The sequence below is a fragment of the Meles meles genome, chromosome 18 (assembly GCF_922984935.1).
Source record: "Meles meles chromosome 18, mMelMel3.1 paternal haplotype, whole genome shotgun sequence".
In the NCBI taxonomy this organism is placed as follows: domain Eukaryota; kingdom Metazoa; phylum Chordata; class Mammalia; order Carnivora; family Mustelidae; genus Meles; species Meles meles.
The window spans coordinates 62,182,445-62,196,898 of NC_060083.1; the positions used below are offsets into that span (position 1 = coordinate 62,182,445).

Below are 14,454 nucleotides of genomic sequence, written 5' to 3' on the forward strand. Positions count from 1 at the left end.
TGTACCTTGCCCAAAGCAGACTCGGTCCCCTCGCAGAGCAACTCGTTTTCCTCTCCCCATTCTTAAGTGCTGGCAGCTTGCTGGGTTGTCCGGCGTTCCCTACTCAGATCCCCCGAGGGTTTCAGAACCTGAGTTCCGCAAGGAAGGATGCAGAGCCTTACAAACACTGTAGAGAACAGACAGAATGCGGAGCAGACTCTCCCGGGGACTCGGACGTGTGCGGATCCTAGTTCCCCACCACTGGGATTGCGCGGTTACGAGCAGAACTTCACAGGAGCCGTTGACTGTGTTTCCTGGTTTTTCTTTTTCCTGCCCCAAACCTCCAGGTATCACCCACAGGGAAGACCAGTGACCCAAACACTGATGAGGCTGCTGGTGCCACAGAGCTCTCTGAAGAGGAGATCGCGGCCCCTGGGGACGTCACAAGTGAAGGAGAAATCGAAATTGAGGGGGAAGTGGAAGCTGAGGGGGACGAGGAAGCTGAGGGGGACGAGGAAGCTGAGGAGGAAATCGAAGCTGAGGGGGAAGTGGAAACTGAGGAGGAAGTGGAAGCTGAAGAAGTGGAAATCGATGGAGAAGGAGAAAGGGAAGAGGAATTCGAATTGGAAGGGGATGAATTCGAATTTGAATCTGAAGGGGAATTCGAGTCTGATATGGAAGCCCCATTACCTGAAGGGAGAGTCAGTTCCTTAGATCTGGCTCCTTCAGAAGAGGGTGCTGGGGAGGTGCCCCAAGAGGAAACGGGCCCCAGCCCGTGGCATGAGCGTGCAAGCGGGGAAGGTGTTCCCGAAGACAGAGAAGCCGCCCGCCCATCGGAACCCAGAGACTTGAGGGCCGTCTCCACGCAGCCATCCCGGCAGGCAGTAGACTCCTCCGAGCCAGTAGGCCGGGATGCTTCTGGAGCCGGGGCCGGCAGACCGGTGAGTGACTCTGAGGTCGATTTCATGAAAGTGTTTGATTGCCTTTGTGGTTTGTCGCCCTGTAGTGTTATGTTAATTTTTTTTTAAAGATTTTATTTATTTGACGGAGATCACCAGTAGGCAGAGAGGCAGGCAGAGAGAGAGGGGAAGCAGGCTCCCTGCTGAGCGGAGAGCCCAATGCGGGCGGGCTCCATCCCAGGACCTTGAGATCATGACCTGAGCCGAAGGCAGAGGCTTTAACCCACTGAGCCACCCAGGCGCCCCTGTTAATGTTTTAACATAACAAGGCACATCTAAAAACAAATTGCAATCCCTATTAGAAATTTCTCAGCAAACTTAGGTCTCAGGACCCACTTTTGAATGCCAAGAGTTTCTGGACCCTTCTTTGGTGTCGGGAGCATTCCACGTCAGGGCAGCCAGGCTTCTGGTCTCCAGAGCACCGCCGTCCAGTGAAACTTTCCGTGGGGACGGAAATGCCCCGCGTCTTTGCTGCCCAGCATGGTAGCCACCAGTCCCAAGGGGCTACAGAGCACTTGAATGTGGCCTGGGAGAAGGAGGAACTGAATTTTTTAAAATTATTTTTTTAAATTTTTTAAAACATTGTATTTAGTTACTTGACAGAGAGAGAGAAAGCATAAGCCGGAGGAGTAGCAGGCAGAGGGAGAGGGAGAAACAGGCAGGAGCCCGACATGGGGCCTGATCCCGGGACCCTGGGATCATGACCGGAGTCAAAGGCAGTTGTCCAACCAGCTGAGCCACCCAGGCGCCCCAGGAACTGAATTTTTAATGAGGATTCTAATTAATTTTAATTTATATAACCACCTGTTGCTGGTGCTTACCATATGGGACAGTGCAATTCTGGGTAATCATGATTATGATGATCTTATAATACTCCTTTTTTTATTACTTTTAAACAAGCATGGGCTTATGGAACAGTTGAAGTGTGATTGCAGGACCTGTTTTATTGTTTTAAGCCTTGGAGAGTAAGTGATGCTTCTAGGAATGTTTCTCACAATCAACCAACATATCACTGTTAAAATCGGGAAATTTCACTACGTCACCGAATAACCCTCAGGCCTCATTCACCAAGGGTCCTTTTCTAGCAGACGTACAGTTCCGATCCCATGTTGCCTTTAGCCATCCCATCTCTTAGGTCATAATCTTTCCTTGACTTCAATGACCTTGGCACTTCTAAAGGTCACCAGCCAGCCATCTTGAAGGTGGTTCTCAGATTGGATTTGCCTGGTTATCCTCTCGAAGCAATCTGGGTTATGCTCCCTTGGGGTCATATGATCATTGGGTCCTCGAGGGAGGCTGGTTCTCCTTCTTATGTCCTCTGAGGTGGTGCACTGACTGTGGTTTGTCCCATTACCAACGAGGTTGTGGAACGCTTGGGTGAGAAGAGCCCGCCTTCTGCACCGGGAAGTTGCCCTTCACCTGCACGCACTTAAGAAAGATGGCACGGGAAGGCTCTCTCTTGGTTTAAGATAGGAAAAGTGAGTGTTTCAAAGGAAGGGAAAAATCACAACAAGCCACCACCATATTGTTAGGAGTGTGTCTTCCTCTCAGCACGGGTTTAGGCCCATCTTGGGTCAGATTGACCCCTGACTATTTCGCATTTCTGAAAGACTCACCGGGAAACAGTTTCCAAAGGTGACCAGCCAGAGGGGCGGAGACAAGCCCCTATTTCCAAGTCCTTCCTCCAGCAATGAGAAGGCTAGTCCCATTCTCCCCAACGCATTTAGTCATTCGATCAGTCCCCCAGATGGGACCTCCGCGGCATTTCTCCCCCCCCAAGTGGACTCTCCTCACCACACCTGAACCCAGACACCCCCACACTGGGCTACCCTGGTCCCTGTTGGGCCAACCCCACCCAGGCCAGCCCCCAAATATTTGGGCTCTGACTCTGTGCCAGGCTGTCCTCGGTGGGGACTCTTGTCATCAGGCCCAGGCCTGTCACCTGTGTGGTAATGACTTCACACAGAGATGGCCTCTGAATCCCAGTCTCCTCACCCACATTAGGCGAGCCCCCGCCCCCCGTCCCCGTGCTGGCTGCAGGTTTGAGTTGTTCTGGAACGAAAGCAAGGAGTAGGGTTACATCTTTGACTCTGGTCTGGACGTGCCTTTGCCCTTGACATTCCGTCCCAGTGACACTCACAACAGCCTCTGGGGAGGACGCCGGTCACCCCGTGTCCAGACGAGGACTCGGCGCACGGATTCCCTGCCCAGACTCACACAGCTGTGACGGCTGCTCTTCCTCCGAAGCCCCCATCCCGAACCACAAAGCCAGGATCCCACCCCACGTGGTGAGCCCAAAGCGTTCATAACTTCGGAGAGTAACATGATCTAACGACCGCTCGTCAAGCTCCAATAACAACGGTCGCCGCCTTGTACGATGTCCCGGAGACTGGAAGTGTAGGTCACTTCTTGAGCTATAAACCTAGTTTCCAACCTTGGGTCTCATTTCTAGAAAACTCACTGGGAAACAGTTTCCCAAGGTGACCAGCCAGAGGGACGGAGACAAGCCTGAGGGAGCGCCCCATCTCCCGTCCTCCTGGCTGGTGCTCCGTCTTCTGAAGGACCAGGAATTGCAGAGGGGGCTGCTGTGTGTCTCAGCGTGTGGGGGAGCCTCATGGATTTCTTAGTAGGAGAAGCCCTTTCCGGACACCCCCGAGGCAGGCTTTTGGCTCTGGGCCCCCAGTCCTATCATTACAGTTCGGGTTGCCGGAGAGATAGTTTCTAGAAGCTGCAGCATCTGAGGAAGTACTAGAAAGAGCAGGAGCGGGGGTAGAGGCATCCCAGCTCCGAGCCTGCCCTCGGCTGCGTGTGTGAACTTCAGGCAAGGTCCTTACCATCCGCGAGGCTGCTTCGCCTCGGATAACTGAGGGGACAGCTGCCTGCCTCACAGCGTCGTGTGGGGCCAGATCGCCCCCAGCGGTAACTACTGCCCACAGTAATCATCGCCAGAGTCTCTTTTAAAGCTAAAACGGAGACAGGCACTTTGAACAAGAGAAGGTATTTTCTTACCAAAATGTCCCTAAACCAGGGGCACGCAGGTGGCTCCGTCTGTTAAGCGTCTGACCCTTGACCTCGGCTCCGTTCTTGTTCTCCGGGTCATGAGTTCCAGCCCCGTGACGGGCTCTACCCTGGGTGGGGAGCCTGCTTAAAAAACAAAACAAAAAACACAAAATGTCCCTAAATTGGAATATTTTGCGAAAGGAGAAGTAGAAACAGCCTTTTGGGGAGGCGCTTGCCCAGGGCGGAGGCTTTCCAGCATCCTTTCACCAAGAGGCTGCTCAGAGAGGTTGCTTACTTACTTGCTTACTTACCGTCCTCAGGGGATCAGCGCTGGGGAGTAGAGAAACCCATGCACAACACGCCCATGCTTCCTCACTGATGCTTTGCTGTGGATCAAGACAGGCAGAGACCGTCCCCGAATTATGTGGGGTGGGGGCGGGTAGGTGTTTCTGTTTTGTAAAAGCCAAATAATCTTTATATCCGAATGGTTTTCTTTCTTTCTTTTTTTTGAGATTTTATTTGTTTACTTGGGGGAGAGCAAGAGCAAGCGCATAAGCAGGGGAAGCGTCAGAGGCAGAGGGAGAAGCAGACTCTCCACAGAACAGGAGCCCGACGCGGGGCTGGATCCCAGGACCCCGGGATCAGGACCTGAGCCGGAGGCAGACGCTTCACTGACCGAGTTGTACTGCTTCGGCAGTGATGTTGAAGTTTGAACCCTGCGATAGATCAAAATCAAATAAATTTTCGGTCCTGACTAAGGCCTGATTGATTTAGGTTTGGTTGTTCTTGTTCTAGAAGACCAGTGAAGGGCTCGAGCAGGAAGTGTTTCCTCTGGGGCCGCAGCACCGCCTCCGACTGAGCCAGGGAAGCAGCGTCTCGGCCTCGGAGCTGCTCCGGAGCACGGAGGAGCCCCGCCTCCAGGAGCCAGGTACCGCGCGGGGGGCTGTCCTGTCCGCGGGATGAGGCCCTTCCCTCCCCGTCCGGGCAGGGGGTACCACTCATTCATCGTCTGCTACCTCGTTTCCCATTCGGCTGCGAGCTGAAAGATACAACGGTCATTAACAGATACGGATAATGTTTACGGAGCATTCGCTCTGTCTCCTCTCACTTAACCCTCACAGCAACCCAGTGAGGTAGGAACCCTTCTCCTATTTTACAAAGACCCTAAGAGTCGTTCAGTGACCTACCCAAGTACACAGCAGAACCAGACCTTGACTGAGAGAGCCCGTGACATCCCAGACCACAGCCCCCAACGCCACCCCTCCCTGCCTCCCGGTCTCACAGAGGGGCTTGGCATCGACACCCCTAAGCCTGCGTGTTTGCTGAGTCTCCAAGGGTCACTCGGCACACCCCACCCCCTATCCCTGTGTTGTGAACGTGGGAAAATAGACCAGGATGTTTCTTATTCCTCATGATACACGAGCATGGATGGTCCAACCAATAAAGCTTCCCACCGCTCACAGGGACGTGAGGACAGCGCACTCCCGAAGGGTGAAAAACAGAACAGGATCTCTCCAGCCCCGGCAGGTTGCAAAGCTGGAACTAGAGCCCGATGATACTTCTTTTCAATCTCATCAACTGTTTCCCATTAGAGAAATACAATCAGTGTAGCCCATCAATAAGAAGTCACCTTCCTCTTCACCATTTGTGTCTAAAAAGTATCTACAAAACAGATTTCCTTCTTGGAATATAGTAGAGGTCATACGCATCACCTCTGAAATGCAACCCTTTCTACGGAACATGTTAAACCGACGACTACCAGACACAGACGGAAGATGCTGCAAGCCCACGTCTGAGCCCTAACCCAAGCGATGCCTTGTCTTTGTTTTGTTGCCTGAGGCTGGAAACCAGCGTCCCCGGACAGCACCAGCAAAGTGGCCTCATTAGCCACTGCATCAACCCCTCAGTAGTGCTCGCTGTGCCCCCAGGTGTCCCTCCAGAGGCACCCGGTGCCCAGCCCCAGAGAGGAGCCGTCGCCGCCCTCCTGGACCGGATCCAGCGGCTGAGCACCGGCGAAGAGGACAGTCTGGAGAGAATGGAGTCGGAGGGGAGTGACGAGGAGGAGGAAGACGGACAGCAGCTGGTGGTTCTGGACCCCGACCATGTAAGCACGTGCTCCCCGGCCCTGCTGGTGCCCTGACGCAGAGCACGACCAGAGACGCCCCCCGACCGGCTGCTGAGCTGACCGCTGCCCCTGCGCCCCATGCCCAGCCCCCTGCCCCGTGCCACCCTCGCCCACTGGGCAAAACCAGCTCTGTGAACTTTCTCCTCCTTTCCGTTCATTCGCCCAGAGTCAGCAGTCCTCGGCGTTGGCAGTGCTGACATGGGGACCTGGTCACTCTCTGGGGTCGGGCTGTCCGGGGCAGGACCCCTGGCTCCACCCATTAGATGCCAGGAGCGCCCCTGCGCCTTAGCCGTGAAGCCAAAAATGTCTGCAGACATCGGGGAGGCTGGGTGGGGGCGCAGTCACCTCGGTTCCGAGCCCCTGCTTTGGGCGTATCCCCCAGTCTGTGAGGTCCCACGCCCCCCCACCCCACTCTGGAAAGCGGGGAAGGAGAATCCTGATGGGCTGAGCCCTTTTGGAAAGCCGGGTGCTCCCGGGGTGCTCCCGGTGAGAAAGATGGGCTGTTGCTCGGAGCTCTGTCCATGCTCACCTCACCCTGTCACCCCCGGGGAGAAACCAGGACCACCGCCCCAGCTCACTCTGCCATTGTGCCAAAATGCACACTCAGGCCTTCAGCGCCTGGGAGGGGACCGTGGGGGCCCTTAGTCTGGGGCCGCCGGCGCATGTCCTGGGCAGAAGTGGGGCGCCCCCAGCCCGGAAATCCTCTGCACCCCCAGGGAGAGCTCTGGCGGCTTAGGTGGGGCCCTGCCTGGGCGGGCGGGTCACCAGACTCGCTTCTCTGTCGTTTCAGCCCCTGATGGTGAGGTTCCAGGCCGCGCTGAAGAACCACCTCAACCGTCAGATAGAGAATCTGAAGCTGGAGCTCCAGGAGCTGGTGCGTAGCGCCCGACCGGCCTCCCGCGCGGCTGTGCGCCTCCCTCCCCTGACCCGGTTCTCTCCCCGCCGCAGAGCGTGGCCACCAAGCAAAGCCGAGCGCAGCGGCAGGAGCTGGGCATGGATCTCTACGGGGTCCAGCAGCACCTGGCCCGGCTGCAGATGGAGCTGGAGAGGAACCACGACCGGCACTCGACGGCCGCCTGCGCCCGGAGGCGGAGGGAGGAGGAGCTGCAGAGCGCGCGCCTGCTCTACGCCAGGACCTGCGAGGCCGCCGACAACGAGCGCAAAAAGCGTAAGGCTGGGGGTCCCGTGCAGACCCGTGTCTCCGGGTGCCCTCTCCAGCCGCCCGGATCACGCCCCCATGGGGAGCTCATCCCCGAAGGGCATCTCTACGTGCCGACACGGGGCATCCAGAAAAACGGTGTGGCCCCGTCCTTCCACCCCGGTGAGCTCCCAGCCTTTCAGGGAGAGAAGGCAGCGGTGTCTTGAAAGGCACCTGATTGGGCCAAGCAGCTAGGAAAGCGGACGGAGAGAAAAGGGGAAGAGGCTGGCAGGCGGCGGGGCGTGGGCAGGCTTTAAATAAGCTGAACACAAGAGTGAGGCCACCCCCAAGCACAGCGTCTTACCCAAGCCAGCCAGTGGCCCCGGGGACGGCGGCAGCCAGGAGGCTTGGGACCAGATGAGGCAATAGGGCTCCTCCTAGTCAAACACCCACACCCCTGCACAGGCCGGGCTCTCGGCCCCGAGAATCCCCACTTTGCTCGTTCTGCTGTGAATATTTCGGTCAGTGGGTCTTTTTTGTTCCAAGTTGGTTTATCCACTGCGTGTGGTTACCACAATGGGGAAAACGACCTACACACATCCGGGGGAAAACAGAACCACACGACACCCCACGTGTGGCTGCAAAGAGGCACTTCGGACCCCGAGCAATGCAGAACTTTCTGGATTGACCGAGTCGGGCTGAGAGCTCCTTTATCAAGCACCCTCCCTGACGGGCACCAAATCAACAAAAAATACTGAGAAAAGAAGAACCCGACATTCGTGCAAAAGCAATAAAGAATCACGGGCTCCGCAGGGACAGAATTTAGACTGGCTCAAAGAGGGCATGGCCCCCCACATGGTCCACGCCAGCCCCCCTCAGTGGAGCCAGGCTTCTGGAGACAGGCAGACATCTTCTTGGACTTTGTGTCCTTTCTGGAGGTCACCAGGACACAGAAACAGATGCTGTCAACCAAGCAAGGATTCCAGAAACATCCCCCGCTCTCCCTTCCAAGTGCTAGGGACGTGGGTGCTGCCGCTGCCAGGAAACACGGGGTTTCCCACGGGAGAACGTTCTCGACTGCACACCTCCCCTGACAGGAAGTCCCTGAATCTTCCCGTCAAAACCCGAGTGCTCGGCAGCACCCCCAGGTTCCAGGGGTTCGGGCTGGACAGACAGAGTGGACGCGTCCACAGGCACAGGCTGTGGAGAAAAACAAGAGAGCGTGAGATTGTAGAGGATATCCCAGCAGTAGAACGAGAGCGGACCGTTAGGAAAAAGGATGCTTGGAATTAAATAAAATAACCCTCTCCCAGAACAAACAAAATTCACTCAACAGACAGAGGGATACTGCAGAAAACTGAACTTGAAAACCAAAAGGCCAGTTTGAGGAATTCTTCCCCGAATTCAGAGTGAAAACCCCAAGCGGTGGACGTTTGAGAAGAAGATACAAGACATGGGTGTGAGGTCTGGGACCGCGGACGCCCATCAGACGAGGTCCCAGGAGGTCAAGGGCGCTCACGGGAGACCTCAGAGGAGAACATCTGGGCGAGCTCAACCAAGGTGAGTCCTGGGATATAAAGGCGCCCGGGGGCCGGACAGCTGGAAACCAGAATGAACACGCCTAGACACAGCTGGTGAGATTTTCAAACTCCAAAGCTAAAGGAAAAAATGCTGTTGGCTTCCAGGCCGGACAGTATCCGACTGCAGCAGGCGGAGAGCAACCCGCTGACCCTGGCAGGAACCCAGGGCGACTCGGTCACCAGGTCACACAGCCAGGCCCACACCCTCCGTCCCCTGTGGAACTGTCCTGCCAAGGGCTGGGATTTTGTGTTTCTTTCCTTGGTTTTGTTTTTTTTTATGAAACCTTCCAGATTATCTAATGTGCATTCGGGGCCGAGAATCACAGGTACAGACATAAACGACAGGGTCGGCGCTGCTCGGTTGAAACCCCGCTCCGCGCCTAGTCCTCATTAACGGGAAATCAAACATCCCCCTCCAGAGGCTGAAAAAGGGCAAAGAAGCCAAACGAAGCAGGAAGAGGGAGTTAATTAAGTAAAACAGCTGAAACTTGTGCAAAAAAAGGAAGTAAGTTGGCCTGATAGATAAAAATACTCCGTTTTTGAAATGACCAAGACGCCAATGAACTTGGGCAAACCGGGCAGGAGCAGGCAGGCTGTCCGTCACGGAGCAGCCCAGGGAGTGGAGACGGTTCAGAGGGACTGTCGCTCTTCTTTTCAAGACGGCCGTGCTGGAGACCGGGTTCCTCACTGAAGAAACTGAAGACGTCGTCAGACTTCGATTTCCCTGAAGCCACCAGCTTGTTGGTTACGGGCGCGTCTCCCCTGCTAACCGAGACAAGAACAGACGCCCCCGCACTGCCCAACCCTCCGGGGGGTGGGAAATCTGGGAAACTTCCCTGGCACGTGTTACAACGCCGAGTGCGGCCCGGCCTGTGGATGCCTCCAACACAGACACGACACAGCGGTCCCACCAGCCAGGCGAGAAAATCCTAAATGAAATAGTAGCAAACGGAGTTCGGCCACATTTATTGAAAGAGAAGTACCTGGTTCTCAAGAAGGGTTTTCCTGTGGGATGTGGAGTCATTTCAAATTAGGAAAGCTGCTAATTTAATGCATTTGATTAGTAAGTTATAGGAGGGGGAAAACAAAGGATTTTCGGGGTCTGGGCTAACACTTGCTGTCGATCCCGAACTAGGGTAGAAGGAAAGTTCCTTATAATGTTTTCAGAAATGAGCCAGAAAGCTGTCCTGGGTGGGAACCACTGGAGAAGGGCCAGGCTAGGAACAGGAGGGAGACGGGGAAGCTGCCGGCACCGTGGGCCCAGCCTTGGAGTCTCCAGCTGGCAGAGTAAATGAGGGGAGACTTCGGGACACGAAATGCTCACGCTCTACCTATCATATGACCATTTACCTAGAAGATCCAAGATTACCAATTAAAAAAACAAAACAGTACTAGAAACAGTAAAGAAGGTAAAGTAGCTGAATGCCAGATCTAGCATTTTCTCCTATCCCAGTGATATCTAGTTAAGAATTAAATTGTTTTTTTAAAAAACCCTCATCTACCAGGGTCTTAACGACCATAAAATACTTAGAATAGACCTAACAAGAAGTGAGTGAGTCTTTCCAGAGAAGAACAGCCCAATTTTGCTAAAGGACATAAAAAAGATTTTAATAAATAAATCTCCTGTGTCAGTGGGAGGGAAGCCCCACGACACGGTCCCGGTCCGCACGCCGCGCAGTGCTGTTCCCGCTAAAGCCCACAGCGGGGTATTTTGGGTGACCTTAAACTTATTGAACATAGTCATTAACTTACTCATTTTCAAGAAGTAATCATTCCAAAGTCGAGAGCTCCGGGGTGGGCAGTCTGCCGCCTCCCCCTCCCCCAGATCCCGGGACCCTCGACCGAGCACCCGGGCTATTGGTTCTCATGTGTTCCTTTAAAGACATTTTTCTGTAGCGTGCGAGAGAGGATTCCTGACCAGTACGTGAAGTGCTCCTCACCCTCCACAAATTGGTCTGATTAAACGCACAAGGCTACCCGAGAAAAAGTTGAAAAGGAGAGTTACCTGCAGAGAAAGTGTCCTACCAGGTGTCCTAACACGGTGTCAGTCCACCAGACCGGCACCGAGGAGCAGAGCCCAGGGGAGGAAGGTGGAGAGCAGAGGCTCGCGTGGGAACCGCGTCCGCAGGCTCGGTAAGCAGACAGACGGCGTCTTTGAGCCACTGCGTCTTTGCCTGACCGTTTGGTCTTCGAAAATGCATCCTTAGACCCCGTTTCACAGAGAACAAGGTCAGCTGCAGCAGGTGTCCAGGAAGTCACAGGCATCGGACGAGCGCGTCAGGCCGCCGGAGGGGCTGCTGTCGCTGATGTCTCGGGCTGGGCGGGTCTCCGGAAGCCTGATGTGACGGACGAGGCCTGAGGGGGGACTTGGAGAGTTGTGCTGATGCAGAAACCTAAGACGTATGGAGAAGCATGACGAACACGAGCTGGGAGCAAACCCCGCCTGCACATCGGTGACAACCTCTGTGTGTCCCGGGTTGCTCTTCTGCTGCCCGGAAACAAATTCCCACAGACGTCGGGGCCCGCACACGCCCGTGTGTCTGCACACTCACGCGGCCCGAGGTCGGAGTCCTGATGCGGCCGGCTGGGCCCCCCACGTGGGCGTCTCGAAGCTGAGCACTCGTGCTGGTGGGCTGCGTCTCTCGGGAACACCCGGGAAAACCCGACTCCGGCCCGGTTCGTGCTGTTGGCAGAATTCAGCTCCTCAGAGCCGGAGGACCGAGGGTCAGCTCCCTCAGGGGGCTGTCGGCAGGGGCCGTTCTCGGCTCCTGGAGGCCGTCCACGTCCCTTGCCTTGTGCCCCTTCCCTCTTCGAGTCAGCTTTGCAGAGAGTTCCCCTCTCAACAAGTCCCTTCACCTTGCAAATCTCCCTCACTTTGTCTTTTGCCACTGGCTGGACACCACTCTCTGCTTTTGAAGGGCTCGCCCGCTTAGGCCAGGCCCACCGGTACGTTCCTTTGGGACAGATAACGCAACATCATCGCAGGAGTGACAGCAGGGCGCAAAGGCCAAGGGACGAGTTCTGCCCATCCTGCCTTTACTGCATCAAGGGTTCCTAGAAGCCGCCCAACGAGAGACAAGCGTCCCAGTAGCCGTGTGGCCGAGGACATGAGCAAGGGATTTGAAGAAGGGACAAACACGGTCACGAAAATGGGGAAACTCGCCTCAGCTCTGCTGACACTAGCGCAAGCGCACGCGGGCGTTGGAAATAGTGACCTTCCACTCCTCAGCCAACCCGGAAGCAGAGCGGGCGGTCGAACTGGCCTTAAGGAAGGGTTGACGTGAGTCTCGCCCGTTTCAGGTGGGAGGGCGAACGGTCAGCTCCGCGGCTGCGGGTCTTGTTTTCTCCAAGTCCTGGGGGCTGGAGGTCCGAGAGCCAGGCGTGGGGAGCGCCGGCTCCGCCCGAGGCCTCTCTCCTGGGCTTGTCGCTGGCCGGAAATCTGCCATCTGGCTCTGAGTGGGGAGCGGACGGTGCTGTGCTGCTGAGGCCCGGCGCCCAGGACAGCCCTAGCACTCCCGGCCTGCACCGCCACGAGGCCATTTCAGTCCCGGGGGCGGGCAGGAGGCCCTGGCTGAGCTCAGCGCCCCCTTGGGCGGGTGTCCTCTCAGGGTGCAGGACTCCCAGACGCCCGACGTCTACGCGGCAAGAAACGAGCCAGAAACAGGAGGCCTCGTGGCCTGCCGGGTCTCAGCAGGTCCTCAGACACGGGGAGGGCCTCTAAGCCACGGCGGGCGCTGGAAGGCCGCTGACGGTGGCTGGACGGGGGTTACCTGCATTTCCGTCTCTCCCACCAGACTGCAGGGCTGTGATGGCGAAGTCTGGGTCTTCACGGTCTGGAAGCCGCAGGCTCCCAGGCGGGGTGGCTGCTGGAGCCCTGGGCCCCGAGACGACGTGTGTGGGACACTGAGCGCCACGCCTCCCTCCCCCCACAGTGGCGGCTCTGCAGACCGAGCTGGACAGCCTGGCCCTGCACCTGTTCTACATGCAGAACGTAGCGCAGGACGTGCGCGGCGACATCCGCGTGATGCAGCAGGTGGTGAAGAAGTCGGAGGCGCAGCGGCCGCGGGCGGAGGCGGAGAAGCAGCAGCAGGTGCTCTGAGCCCTCCCCACGGTGCCTTGCCCCCCACCGCACCCCCAACCTTCCACTTCCAGGAGACCCGCCCCCTGGCGTCTGGCGTGGGAGGGGCTCGCGGGCTCGGGTGGGGCGTCGGGTGGGGCGTTGGGTGCGGCGCGCAGGAACGGGTCCCCTTCGCAGGACCTGCACGTGGACCAGCTCACCAGCAGAGCGCACCGGCTGGAGGAGGAGATCGCCCTGCTGGAGGCTCAGAGCTGCGCCCAGGCCGAGGACACGCGGGCGCTCCGGAAGGCCGTGAGCGAGGTAGGAGCCGCCCCGCACCGTCGCCCCCCGGGCCAGGGGATCACGGGGCCGCGCCCCACTCAGCCCGCGGGATCCCAGCGTGTCTCCCCAGCCGGCCGGCCTGCGGCTGCCCCACAGCGGGACGCGGTGGTTCCTCTTCTGCACGGCCGGTGGCAGCCCGGGAAGCCGGACACCTGGGTCTGCTTGTCGGCCGGATCCTCGCTGGAGAGGCCCCTGGTCCCCCAAGGGGGCCGAGCCCGGCCGTGGGCGCATGGCCAGAGCGGCCCTCAGGGCAGCTCCACCTTCCGAGACCAACAGGCGGAAACAGCAGCCACGTCGTCTTATTTTGTTGGTCTCTGAGTCACTCTCGTGTGCGGGAACGTGGAGGACACAAGCCGCTTTTACGGGGAGAAGAAAACACTTGCAGAAATGGACAGGCCCACGTGGGCCCACGTGGGCAAGTGCCCTGGGCCCTCCAGCCTGGGGATCTAGAAAGTGTTCTGATCAGAATCCCAGAACAAAAGAGGCAGTTTTTATTTTTTAAATATTTTTAAAAAGATTTTATTTATTTATTTGACAGAGAGAGACAGTGAGAGAAAGAGCTTGGGCAGGGAGAGGGGGAGAGGGAGAAGCAGGCTTCCTACAGAGCAGGGAGCCTGATGCGATGCGGGGCTCCTTCCCAGGACGCTGGGATCACGACCTAAGCAGCATATGCAGACGCTTAACGACTGAGCCCCCCAGGCGCCCCAGGAGGCAGTTTCTAGTTAGGAAGAGATTCTGAGGTTTACCCGAAGCATACATTTGGAGGCCTGGGCAGGAGTTGTCTGGGAAAGGGAAGCTCGGGAGGGGTTTTGCCGGGAACAGGGGTGTCCTGAGATGTGGGGCTTGTGGGAAGGCCAGAAGAGGCCCAGAACCCCCGGGCTGGTGCCCCTCTGAGTGTCACCCACTCTGAAGCCTGGAGGCCGGGACGGACGGGCCGTGGAGCCCACGAGCAGAGCCCCGGCGGGAGCAAACGCTTGCAGGAAACTTGGGTGTGCTGTCAATCAGTGGAGAACACAGGAATCTTGCCCAACGGAGTAGGGAGCGTTGGTTCATCATTTGGGGAAAAATTAAATCTTTTCTCATACCAGACACGAAAATGAATTCCAGATGGGATCAAGAATGTAAATGGGAACATGTACTGGAAGAAAATACAAGAAAAATGGGCTTCAAATCCGGAGTTGCAGAGGCCTTTGGAAGCCTAGCCCCGAGAGCAGACCCCCTTAACGGAACCCGTGGGGAGGGTGAGGCAGGCCCACCATGGAGCCTGGGGACTG

The 14,454-nt window shown here is 56.9% G+C and overlaps 1 protein-coding gene across 1 annotated transcript in view; it reads left to right on the plus strand.

Annotated features, from left to right (window-relative positions):
* The window catches only part of CCDC40 (coiled-coil domain containing 40), a 50,171-nt gene that overhangs the window by 13,602 nt on the left and 22,115 nt on the right, over positions 1-14,454 (plus strand). The window contains exons 10-16 of the mRNA XM_045986289.1: positions 327-920; positions 4,734-4,866; positions 5,867-6,042; positions 6,854-6,937; positions 7,012-7,231; positions 12,714-12,871; positions 13,037-13,159. Of these exons, the coding sequence (XP_045842245.1) occupies positions 327-920; positions 4,734-4,866; positions 5,867-6,042; positions 6,854-6,937; positions 7,012-7,231; positions 12,714-12,871; positions 13,037-13,159 (1,488 nt within the window). The remainder of the gene's footprint in view (positions 1-326; positions 921-4,733; positions 4,867-5,866; positions 6,043-6,853; positions 6,938-7,011; positions 7,232-12,713; positions 12,872-13,036; positions 13,160-14,454) is intronic.